This window comes from Lagopus leucura, unplaced genomic scaffold, assembly GCF_019238085.1.
Source record: "Lagopus leucura isolate 7727_CA_CO unplaced genomic scaffold, USGS_WTPT01 Super-Scaffold_1, whole genome shotgun sequence".
Lineage (NCBI taxonomy): Eukaryota > Metazoa > Chordata > Aves > Galliformes > Phasianidae > Lagopus > Lagopus leucura.
This window is the reverse complement of record NW_024962250.1, coordinates 9025182-9037563: the sequence shown is the minus strand read 5'-3', so window position 1 is coordinate 9037563 and position 12382 is coordinate 9025182. Positions and strand designations below refer to the sequence as shown.

The following is a 12382-nucleotide window of genomic DNA, read 5'->3' as shown; positions in this document are numbered from 1 at the left end:
GTTGCTAGTAATCTGTTGTGTCTCTAATGAGAAGTTATGATTATTTTTTCTGATGTACATAATTTTACATTTATCTACGCAGAACCTTAACTGATATTTCATTCCCAAGTTATTTGGTACCGTAAGGTCACTCAGCAGTTTCTCATAGTTTTTTCTTGTCTTTTCTTTCTTCCTTTTTTAAAAACACAAACAAAATAAATAACACTAAATGACATGTTGTCAACCAACTTCTGTTATTTTAGTTCTAGTTCTGCTTTCCATGTTATCTGTGAAAATGTTGATTTGTGCTGATCGTATCTTGCTTCTTGCAGAGCTAGTGACCTCTTTGTCTAGAGTGACTACTTAGTCCTGTTTTGTGCCTTTTAACCAATTATTGTGTAAAGCACTTGTCCTTTTATGCCATAGCTGTTTAGTTTCTTTAAGAAGACTTGGTCAGATACTTTTTAGGAATTCTGGGTTGTGCTTACCAGCGTGACTGTTTGTTTAGAAACTCCGAGATTTGGAATATAGCTCTTTATTTCAAGAAACCATGTTATCTTCTCAACTATATCCCTTTTATTCCGATGTTCAGTAGTTCTGTTCATCATTACAACATCTACTAGTTTGCTAGGTGCAAATATCAGATTCCCAGACCTGAAGTTTATTGGATGTCACATGTAGCGCTTCTTTAAAAATTGGCAATATATTTGCCACACTCTAATCCTTATATATCACTGCGTTTACAAGTGAGATCTTTTGAGCTATCATTTATAGATGAGTCATTTCACTCTCAAGCTTCTTTCAAGCTTTGGTGAATTCTGTCTGACACTGGTGACATTAATTTTTGTTTTATGTATTCCCTATTCCTTTCAATTTAAGGCAAATCTTCTGATGAGTTTCCTAGAGGAGCGTTTTTCCTGAATACTTTCTCATTTTCTTTCACTGTCAACACAGATGCAAAAAGTCACTGAGTTTCTCTATTGCAGTCTTACTTTCTTTAATGTAGTTCTTATACCAACAGTTTATTCTTCCTACATATTTTCTGGTAAGATTTACCATCTTGGGATTTTTTAAATTAGTTTTAATGTATTTTATTTATTCCTCAGTCTATTTTGCTTTGTCCCAGTTGCTCTTTTGCACCTTCAGTAACTTACCATTTTTTTAAAACTACATACTTTTTTGTTGCTTAGGAGTTCTCCTTGTCTGCTCTTCATTTATGTGGGATTTTTTTTTTTTTTAAACTTCCTTCAGGTCTGTCCTAATTGGTACTTTATGCTCTGCTCTGTGCTTCCTACTTGGTCTATATTAGAGAGACTGCTTGGTTTGCAAGACCAAAATGAAGCTAAACTGGGAGTTAAGTTCAGGCAGTCTTTAAAGAATGTGACCATGAATTATGGCATGTGCTAAATAATGATCTTCTTGAAGAAAAATTGTGTTTAAATATCCAAGAAATCCATTCCAAAATTTGAAAGCAGTGCTATTAGTGATCCAGATAGAAGATCATGAGTCAGGTTCTCTATATATGAATAATTTCTGCAATAATATATTTTTCAGTGGAACTTGAATTAAAAATGTAAATATTGATCTTGATAAGTGATGACTCATCAGCCTAAAAATAATAGCTCTCTGTGCTGTACTGTGTAATCACAGATGATCTAGAAAAGCTGTGAATAATGAAGCGACAGTGATAATAAAAGGGCATTGAGAATAGCAAAGCTGTAGACAGGCATGGAAGTACTGCAGAAAGACATTGCAACTCTGAGGTAATTATAGATGAAAATTATTGTAAAGGAGTGCACAGATGGAAATAGTTTTGAAATGTACGCAGTGATAGGCCAACCTTTCTGAAGTCTTGCAGACTTTCTGAAAATAGCAGTCCAGTGCCTAAGAACATCTCATATGGTTTGTGGTAGATCAGGGAAAAGTACACAGAAAGGGGAAAAACAAATCAGTGGTAAAAGAATAAATAGATGAAGAGAGACATGAAGGGAATATGACAGCAAGCTATTCCCTGCATGGGTCCAAAAAGTGAACAGGGAACAATTGCAAACTTTATCTTCCAGTACAAAGGTTAGTGAGCCTCAGATGTAAGTAACAGAAGATAAATTGAAAACAAAAACGTTCTTGCCACAGCATGGAAATAAATTGTAGCTTATTTGCAGTGATGTTATGGATGCTAAAAGATTTCATGGGTTCAGAAAATACGTGATGAATTCAGAGCTGGAAAGTCTTAAATATCATCTTTGGCTCAAAAGGAGTTTTTTGTCCCAGCTTTTTATATCCTCAGAAAGTATCCCAGAAAAGTATGATGATATACTTTCTGCATCTTTTTTTCTTCCCTCTGCATATGCTGTTGGCAGCAGTCACAGACAGGAGATTGGGCTGAATAGTACTTGATCTAACTCAACTGTCTGTTCTCATGATTAGCTGTCCATGCTATCTACTCTTCTACTGTCTAAATTAATTATAGGTTAAGTGTCTACTACAAACTAAATTCATATTTTTTTTTTGGATTTGTCCCAACTTGTAAGTACTGTTGCCAAAGTTCCGTTTGAGTTTCTTAGTATCTGTCTCCCATTTCAAACCAGTCATTATTGCTTGAACTAAAATTTAATTTTGATGTTGCTGCACTTATTTTGGACTTAAAAATGGTTTGTGTGCCTAACTTACACATTTTTTTCTGCCTATATCAGCTAGTTTAGTTAAAGATAATATACTTGCTCCTTCCATAAACTTTGCCTTCTTTTTTTTTTTTTTTTTTTGTAACATGTTTTATGCTGGATTCTGTTGCGTACTGGAAAATAGTGTGGGAACTTGAAGTACTTGTTTTTAAATAAGGCTGTTATCTTGAAACGAAATGCTATATATTTAATTTGTCTTCAAACTGAGGAAAATATTGCCACTTTTGTAATAACAACATAGCTGAATGTGCTGAAGTTCCCAGAAGGAAATCTAGGCTATTTGGCAGCAGATCACAAGACAGCTGGGAGCTTTTCACACCTGGAATCTGCAAATGGTAATAAGAATTTTGGTACCCAAAAGCTTGAAATAGGAAAACATAAAATAGCATTGGTTAAGTATAGTTTTGTGGTTTGTTCTTTTTTTAAAAGAATTTCTTCATAACCAATGCAGTTGGAAATTTAGGTCAAGGTCTTAATTTTAGTTTTTCTCACTGACCTGCTGGATAATGATTATCATTTATTTTAAAGACCCCAACATTTAATTAAGATATTTAGAAAATACTTAGTTTGTAAGAGGAGAATAGTTTTCAGATACACACTTAAAGCATTCAGATTTTGCATTTTGAACATGGACTTTACCATAAATGCTATGGAATTAAGACCTTTGAAAATGTCCTGTACTGATTCTCTGTTTATTCAGACTTACTGAAATATACACGTATGTATGTACGTATATACGTCTGTACATATATTCTGTAGAACAGAAGCAATCTTCTGTCCTTATTTGTTCTGTCCTGTGACTACATTCAGCCAGCATTGTACTACTTTCTCACCCTTATGTTTAGATTTTAACATCTACAAAGGCTGATTAGCAGATATTGGCTTCCGTTTTGGGCCATCTGTAAAGAAATTCTAATATACACAAGCATACATGTACACAAATTACATGTCAGTCTTTCCATTCTGAATTAGAGTCAGCTCTTAGAAATATGATAGTTTTTTTGGTAAAGTTTTGCTTTGTCTAACTGCGTGTAATGTTTTAATATACTTGGTTGGGTTAAATTAAAGAGTTCTTTTGGGTAGATGATAAGTAGTTATAAGTAGTTTAAGTGGGTAGAAGAGTATTGAATGGTGAATGCTGTTTGTACAATATTAAATTTGGTTATAAGCACCACTTGTCCTTTATATTATACTGTGGTCAGTTCCCAGACAAAGGAAGGCTTTTGTTATGGAATAAAATCTGTACTTATAATTTTTTCCTAATTATTCCATGAACTGTCACCTGGAAATAAATTGCCAAAGGGATAATTGCCTTTAATTCTGGTAACTCTGTTATCCTGTTTGTTTACTCTCTTGACATAAACTGATCCCATAGTGAAACTGATGGATACATAATTTCATGAAATGCGTTGCCATTGAAGTGGTTGTTGTTGTTTAGGAGAGCAGTAAAGAAAAGTTCATTTTGCAGAAAATGGCCTCACTGCCACCTGTAGAACTGCACTGTTGAAAGATTCCTCCCTCGATCGAATAAGGGAAAGCTTGCGCCTTAACTGTATGTCGTTAACTACTCATTTGCTTCAGTAGGATATGGAACATGCTGGAATGCTCTTACGTTGTTTGCCACCATTGTAAAGTCTTCAGTTGCTTTGCTGAAAGCAATAGCTGGCTGTATTTCAGTAATGTAAATGGAACTATCTGTGTTTTTATGCACTTCATAGTCATCTGTGGCATTTAGAATGTGTCTGAACAATCTTAATTTGAGTCCTCTAAAATTCAGAAACTTTTCAGTTTCATCCTGAACGCCACCTCCAAAAAAAGTCCTCTGAAGGTAGTCCTCTGCAGAAGTGTCTTTCCATATGAATTTTAATAGGGCTGGAGTCTGAACTGCACATGAGTGTGTTTTCTATCAAGATATTTACACAGTGCAGTGCATTAATAATTCTTAACTCAGTGAAAATTTGTTAAAGTCATTAGAGCACACAGCAGAGCAGTGAAAATCAGTATATGTCAGAGTGTGAATAAAAACTTTAAAGGAACCCTGTTCTCTCAGTAGTGTAGGCATGTAAGCATCTGATACAGCTGTGATTTTGCAGAAATGTAAATCAGCTTTGGACTTAAATTAGGAAAAAAAGACTGTTAGCATAAACAAACAAAATTAATTGTTTCTCCATCTTAACCATTGGTATAATTGAGTGTAATTCAGTGTGTCTAACTGGGAGTTGCTGCCCATACTGCAGGAAGAATGTGGAACAAGAAGAGGCTTCTCAAAGGAGCACCACAGAGAAGACCCATGGGATAGGAAGGAAGGCTTAATTTAAAGGAGGTTAAAAATGATTTGATCTCTGTGTTTAGGATGCTTAAATGAGTTAAAATTAGTGGGACTGGAACTCAGTTTCCAAAAGTGTGACAAAGTCCTGTGGTAAGAAACTAAAATTAGACAGGTTAAACCTTGAAAAAAATCATCTGCTTGCTGTGAGAGAAGGGACTTTACAGAATGCTTTATAGAGGAGAGTAGGGAACTTGTTGCTTCTGATGACCAAGTATGTGTGCATATACACTGCACAGGGTGAAGAGCTGCCTGAGCAGGTAGAGGTTCTGACTAATTTTAAACTCTTGTGGTCTTGAAATCTATGTACTTAAAGACTCCTACATTTAGGGAACACAAAGTTGTCCAAATTAACTGCAACATGTTTATAACATTTGTCTTTCTTAGGTGAAACAGTGCCTGGCTATTTCATGTGCACCAAAATAGTGCTAGCTTCTTAAGGGAACACCTTAGGGGTGCTAATTAGCATCAGGGGTCAGGAGAGAACTGCTTCCTGTCCATGATTCTTTAACCTACCCTCAGTTTATGGTGTTTTAAATACTAGTCAAAGATAATGCAGAATAAATTTTCTTGCTTTCCTATAATAGAGAATGGCAAGAGATTTAACAAGGAGTCGGTATAGTGGAATAGAGAAGAAAAGGCTGAGGGGAGGCCTCCTGGGGCCTAGAGCTCCTCATGAGGGAAGTACATGGGCAGGGCTGATCTCTGCTCTCTGGTGACGGTGACAGGATCCAAGGGATCAGCATGGAGTGCACTGGGTATTAGGTCCCCGGGGCAGTGATCAGAGCCCCAAGTGCTGGAGTTCAAGGAGTGTTTGCACTGCACTCTCAGACATAGAGGTTGGATTTTGCATGGTGCTTTGTGGGGCTGGGAGCTGGGCTCAGTGATCCTCATGGATGCCTTCCAACTTGGGATGTTCTGATTCTTTATGAGTAAGACTGAGGAACTGTGCATAAATGAAGATTTTTATCCTGGCCAGGCAGATGTTATCTACAGAATTATGGTACTTTTAAGGTGATTCTTAAAAATGTGGTATGTTTCTGTTGGTGTACATCTGTGTGGTAGCGCTGCACTCTGGGCTAGTTGCTGATGCTCTCATAGCGTGCTCAAGACTTTGGAAATTGAGAAATCTCAAAAATATTATCAGAGCTGTGACTGTAAGTTGTGATTTGAAATGTATATTAAAAAGGTATTGAATCGGATACTAGATGAAGGCTGGTAGGAATACCAGTGCAAAACTCTAAAACCATTGTTGTCATGTATTTAACCAAGTATTTAGTATTTGTACAGATGATAAATTTCTCTTGTGAGAAAGCTTTAGCAAAATTCAAACTTGTCAATTTTTGATCTCATTCCAAGCAGATGAATACTTTCTGCACTGCTTTTTTTCTTTTTTTTTTTTAATAAATAAACAAAACATGTGCCAGGGGAATAAAAGAAGCAGGAAAATAAAGAAAGATATGGGAGTAAATACAGTACTTAGTGAAAAACACCACATAATTGGAAGGGGGTGGAAGGGTAAACAAAGACTCGAACAAATGGAAAAATCATGGAGCATGCTGTAAACATGTAATTTTAGAAGTGTTTAATAGACCTTTATCAATTTGTTACTGCTGTTTAATTTTCTCTTTAGCTTACTTAGTTCTTATCTGTGTTATGATAACTCCAACCAAAAAGGCCAGTAATTAGTCAGCATTTCAGTAATGCTGGGAGCGTTAGCTTAAATTACTGCAACTTGCTGTATAATTTTGACCTTATATATGGGGAGAATTTACCAACACCCAATTGGTTTAGTTCAACTTGATTAAATTTCAGGGTGGACTTTTTGACTCAGAATATACAGTCTCAATTTGGTTTCCCTTCATTTGTTTGAATTAAACCGATTCAAGCTGTGTATTCTTAAGAAGTGTGCTTTCACAGGTATCTAATCCACTCTAACTAACTAGGTATAAATTTAAATCTTCAACTAATTCAGATTAATTTTCCTCCAGAGGTTTCTGTTTTGTTTGGCTCAAATGTAAGAATTTACAATTGAAGTGAAAAAGGCATAAATGAATTAGGAAAAATGAATATGAAAGAGTATAAATACAGAACAAAACCACAACCAAATATAATCACTGTTGTGTTAAACCTCTGTCTTCATTAAGCAGTAGGGTTTGGTTAGTTTTATTTCTTGTGGTTTTTAGGTGTAACTTAGGCATGGTATTAAACTGAGCATTTCTACATATGAAAAGGGATCCTGTGAATTTGCATCAGAATGGTTGTGGAAGTGTTTACCATTTGGGTGCTGATTCTGGGGTGAGATGATTTTTCAATTTTAGCCTATGCTGTTTTGGAAGTGATTGAAATAAAACTGTATCAAATACACTTTTGATGAGTCTTATTGAATAAGAGAGCTTCTGTCATTGTATCAGTGTAACAAGCACAATTCTAGAAAAGCTGGTAGCAGAGAATTGCAGTAAGCTTTTAAATGGTTGGAGTAGGTGCTGATGAGAATCATTGAATGTGGATTAATCTTCCTTCCCTTCAAAATATAGTATATAAATTGCTGTATAAAGTTTGCTGTACAGTTGATTACCAAAAGCGAGGAAATTAAAGAATTAAACTGAAACGCTCCAACACAGGTTGTTTTAGGTCTTTGGGTTTTTTTGTTTTGTTTTGTTTTTTGGTGTTTTATTTTCTTTAGTTGTTTGTACCCTGGCATAAACCAGTAAAACTGTACTTACAGATATAGTAATACTAAGTATGTGAACTGCACTGTAAAACATGGAGTAGTTGGTAGGTATTACAGTAAATTAAAAATAAATTGCAATTCTAATGTAAGTATCTATTTTTACTTGTGTAATTTTTAGGCTAATATCCTTTTCTAAGTTATTATTATATATTACTATTACTTAATTGATTATCTACTGAAGTGTTAATTGTATAGTTGATTAAAAGTTATTGTTATTAAAATAAAAGAAAAAGTGTTTATAATTTACAGTAGTTTGAAACTGCCTACGTATTCTTCTTAACAGATTTAAAATATATATAAAGAACAGTATACTTTGATTTCTTTCTCTACTGGAAGTTGCTTGGCTTAATTCTAGCACGAGTACTATAGGATACAAAAATCCTGGTTAACATGCTACGTGAGAAACATAAATTTCTGTATTTCTTGCCAGTGTTACCTTATGTTCTGCTCTTATTCTGCAGCCAGTGGTTAAATGGAAGCTGCTGCTGGGATCTGGATGGTTTTTACTGACGCAAACGTGGCATAGCAGCTCCATCACATCAGGAGGTTGCAATGAGTGGAGGTGGGGAGCAGCCTGACATCCTCACTGTGGGAATCTTAGTCAAAGAAAGATGGAAGGTGGTAAGTATGTCTTCCTGCAATTCTTTTTCATTTTTAAAAATACTCCTGTTAGGATATTCAATCCAATTAGCTAGTGATTATGTCAACCATTTTGGTAACCAATCAAGCATTCTATTTCAAGGCTGCCAGCAAAAAAAAAGAGTATCATGCAAATTTCATTTCTGCAATAGCAATTCTGTCGCACTCAGCGCGTGTATTTAAACATATTTCATAATCTGGCATAAAATAATTATTGATTATTTTTACTGGGATTCTTGAAGTAACAGCAAAATTTCCTTGAGCAGGAAGATGAGGTGGCATAAGGCAGCGGACTTCAAGATTTTGTATGAAGAATCGCTGACCCCTATTAGTGCTCTCTCTGATTGTTCCTAGTGGAGTTCTCTGATAGCCTGCTTTTTCTCTCCCCATTGAAGATTGACAACCCTTCAGTTCAATTGCATGAGAATATTCTATTGCAACCACTTTAAAAATAAATAATAAATAAATATGTGCACATTCTGCAAATTATATGTAGATTTGTGGCCAGTGTAGAACTGAGAATTTTTGCTGCTCAGGATTTTGGTTTTTGTAATAATAAAATCACATCTGGAGTTTTTGAACATGACCATTTTTTAAATCTATGCTCAAATTTTATTTTATGTAGATATTCTTCCTAAAAATTCTAGTTTGGGAAGTAAACATAGGAAAGATCTTATAAAAGTGTTTGTTCTTCTCTGTTTCACTCTCTCTGCCTGTTTCAGTTAGTGTGGCTCCCTGTATCAGTGCCTTTCTAGTCCCTTTTCTTTGCCTTTGGAGCTGGAGAAATTGGAATGTAATTATAGTTTTTTTATAGGTAGGTTTAAGACCATAATTTGGTGTGCAGTATAACAAAAAGCCCAAAGAAAAAAAAAGTTGGAATAGATGTACTTAAGGCTTGAAGCGTAGGAGGAGAAGAACAGTGGAGAAGAGGATGGAGAGAATGAGACAAGAGATGCTGAATGCAAAGATGGGAGGTGTGAAACTCATGTGCAGAGTGGAAGACTGTGGTGTAGATGTGAAAAAGTGCAACAGCACCCTTGTCAAGGTAGAAGACATTGAGTAGATGTAGCAGGATACCAGTATAAGCAAAAACTTCTGTCTTAACTCAAAAGCAAGATGTTTTTGAACAGAAGGTGAAAAAGGGGCTGGGCTTCCTGAAAGGAAAATGGAATTTAAGAAAACTGGAGTTCAGCCTGGAATTGAAACTTGGGAGATATATGAAAAGCAATCGAAAGACTTCTATAGGAATGTTGGCAACAAAAAGAAGACCAAGAAAAGTGTGAGCTCATTGCTTAATTTTGTGTGTGACCTAGTGAAAAGGAGGTGAAGAATGATTTTTCTGTCATCAAAGAGAAGTTTATTTGTGCCTGAAATTATTGTGTGCCATGATTATTGGATGCATGTTAATGATTCTGGTGTACTTCATCTGAGGATAGAAATTGATCTGTTTATTAATATGAACGCTTGTTTGTTTATTTTAGCCCACAAGCAGAACAAAAAGCCTTTCAGAGGCAGTCTTTCCCCATCTGGTCATGTCTCAAAGCTGATAAATTGAAATTACGTGATTAACTGCTCTAAGTCTGTAGAAGTGACAAAGGTGACTGTATCTCTCTATCCTGTTTCACCTTTCTAATGTGCATTTTCACTGTCCCTGCTGTACTTAGATTAGTGCTTATGCTGAAAACTGCAGTCAAATAGACATCTACGTTTAGCTGTTTGAGCCTGAGCAGATAAGTAGGTGGGTTAGTTATGAAGTCTTAATGTAATGTGCTGTCTACACAGTGCATGTTTTTAGTGGTGACAATGAGAGACTAGAAGTGAAAATTGCTAGGTAGTATTTAGTATGCTGCAGTCATATAACCTTAGCAAATCTACATTTTCAAATGATGGTTAGAAAATCATGTCATTCATTTCAAGATAAAATATATTAAGAAAATTAAAATGAAAAGTAAGCCCTAAGGACTTTTTCTATGAGTCCTTAGGATAAGTTCATTTTGTCTCATTTTCTCCTGTATCAGTTGAACAATGGTAGCTATAGGAGACTTCACAATATAAGAACATTCAATGAAATAGCATTGACATTTTGATACTGGAAGAGACAGGTCTTTGTCTCTTATGAGCAGAGTTAAAACGCAACTATCAATATTTGCTCTGAATGTAGTGTATGCCAGGAGCATTCTTTTTGCTTCGTCCTCAAACAGATTGGTGCCTGTTCCTTTAATATATCTGATAATAAGAATGGTGTTAGTGAACACCATTCTTATATAAGTAAATAAGTAACATTTAATATATGTATTCAAAGATTATCTTAGCCATTTTTAGTCATGTGTAAATCATTACACAGAATAGAAAATTCTGTCTTTTGGTAGTAACTCCCAAGAAGTTTTGTACCTTTAGTATTCAGTGCTTATATTTCTGAGGGGAAGATAGCTTATTTTAAAATGTCACTGTACGTTTGTTTTTTGAAGGTCTGTGGGTAGCATATGGCTATTTGAGGAAAGCTTATATTCAGCATGCTGACTTTGGCCAGATTCATGCTGGGAGTCGTATTCTTATACTGTGTGAAATTGAGGAAGTTTAGTGCAGATAGGTATTGTGTGTATTGACTTGTCTGCCTAGGATTCTCTTCCAAATTTTATGCAGTTAACCATATATTTGTAGATTTTTCAATAGCTCTTTACTTTGTAAAGGGTACAATTAATCTAAAATCTAGAATAATAGTGTTTGCGGTTTGGAAGACAGTTGGAAGAAGTGTTGCTGTTTTGTTTCTTTCTGCTCCTCCTTTTCTAATCTGTTTTTTTTTGTTTTTTTTTTTTTTTTTTTCCCCAACATAGCTAAGGAAAATAGGAGGTGGAGGATTTGGAGAAATTTACGATGCGTTGGACTTGCTTACTCGGGAGAATGTGGCGCTGAAGGTCGAGTCAGCTCAGCAGCCAAAGCAAGTGCTGAAAATGGAAGTAGCTGTGTTGAAGAAACTGCAAGGTAGGACTGTACCTCGGATATACAGGAAGTAACATGTCAGTGTATCTGTTAAAAAAGAATTAGAATCACAACGTAGTGGTAGTTTGAGTAAGTACTCTCCATGTTGTCTAAGTTTTTAATTATTCGGCCTCTGGAAGTTTTGCTACAATGAACCTTTTCTTTGAAACAGGATGAAATGAGAAAAAAAGATGAAAATTTAAATTGCTTTCAGAACCTGTGTTCAGCTGTACTTTATTCTGGATCTGTTTGCTCTCTTTATCTTTTTTTTGCTCTAGATTTTTTTTTTTTTGTGTACAGAAAAAGGAGACATTTAAAAAGAGGAAACAAAAATACCGATTAAGCATTGAATTGCTGGTCCTTCACGTAGCACCAGTGATAAGGATACTCCTATTTCTTTTTCTCTTGTCAGTTCTCTTGCAAAGAGTTTTCTAAGCTTGAAATTGGAAGCATAATTAAAAAAACAACAACAGTGTACAGGAAACAAGAAACAACAACAACAGTAATAAAAATCAGCCCCAAACCACAAATTTTAAATCCAGTAACTCATAGAAAAAGTAATTATTAGTATCTAGAATACTTCTAGGGTTCAGTTCCTTGACTATTCAGAATTGTGGCTTTGGATACTCACTTCCAATGTACCTTTTAATACTCTGAGGTCTGAAGCTAGTAACACAAGTAAGTGTGCAAAGGTGTCTCTTCACTGCTTTTCACAATATTTGAATAAAAGGAGTGTTTAAAAAGTGAATTTTTTCTTTAAACAATTTATTCTGAATCTGGAAGACTGTGACTAATCTGCTGGTCTCTGTCAGCAGCCAGATTTTTTCTGAACTCTGAGTTCGAATAAAACAAAATCTGCATGACATATGGTGCTGCCTAATCAGCTGTAAAGGTCACATTGCTACAGAAATTGACAGCCTCTATAGATTTAAGAGGGCAAGTATGTCACGTGTGATAGTGTTAACAAACTGTTCCTATGTTCGTATCTTTTTAAAGAATTTCACAAAAACATCTATTAATACACAGCTGAGTAAGAAGATTCAG

The 12382-nt window shown here is 35.2% G+C and overlaps 1 protein-coding gene across 2 annotated transcripts in view; it reads left to right on the top strand.

The window, feature by feature from the left end:
* Positions 1-12382, top strand: part of TTBK2 (tau tubulin kinase 2) — a 76966-nt gene that overhangs the window by 11198 nt on the left and 53386 nt on the right. For both annotated transcript variants that reach the window (XM_042864331.1, XM_042864321.1), the window contains exons 2-3: positions 8182-8341; positions 11194-11341. In XM_042864331.1, coding sequence (XP_042720265.1) covers positions 8273-8341; positions 11194-11341 — 217 coding nt within the window. In that variant the 5' untranslated portion in view covers positions 8182-8272. The remainder of the gene's footprint in view (positions 1-8181; positions 8342-11193; positions 11342-12382) is intronic.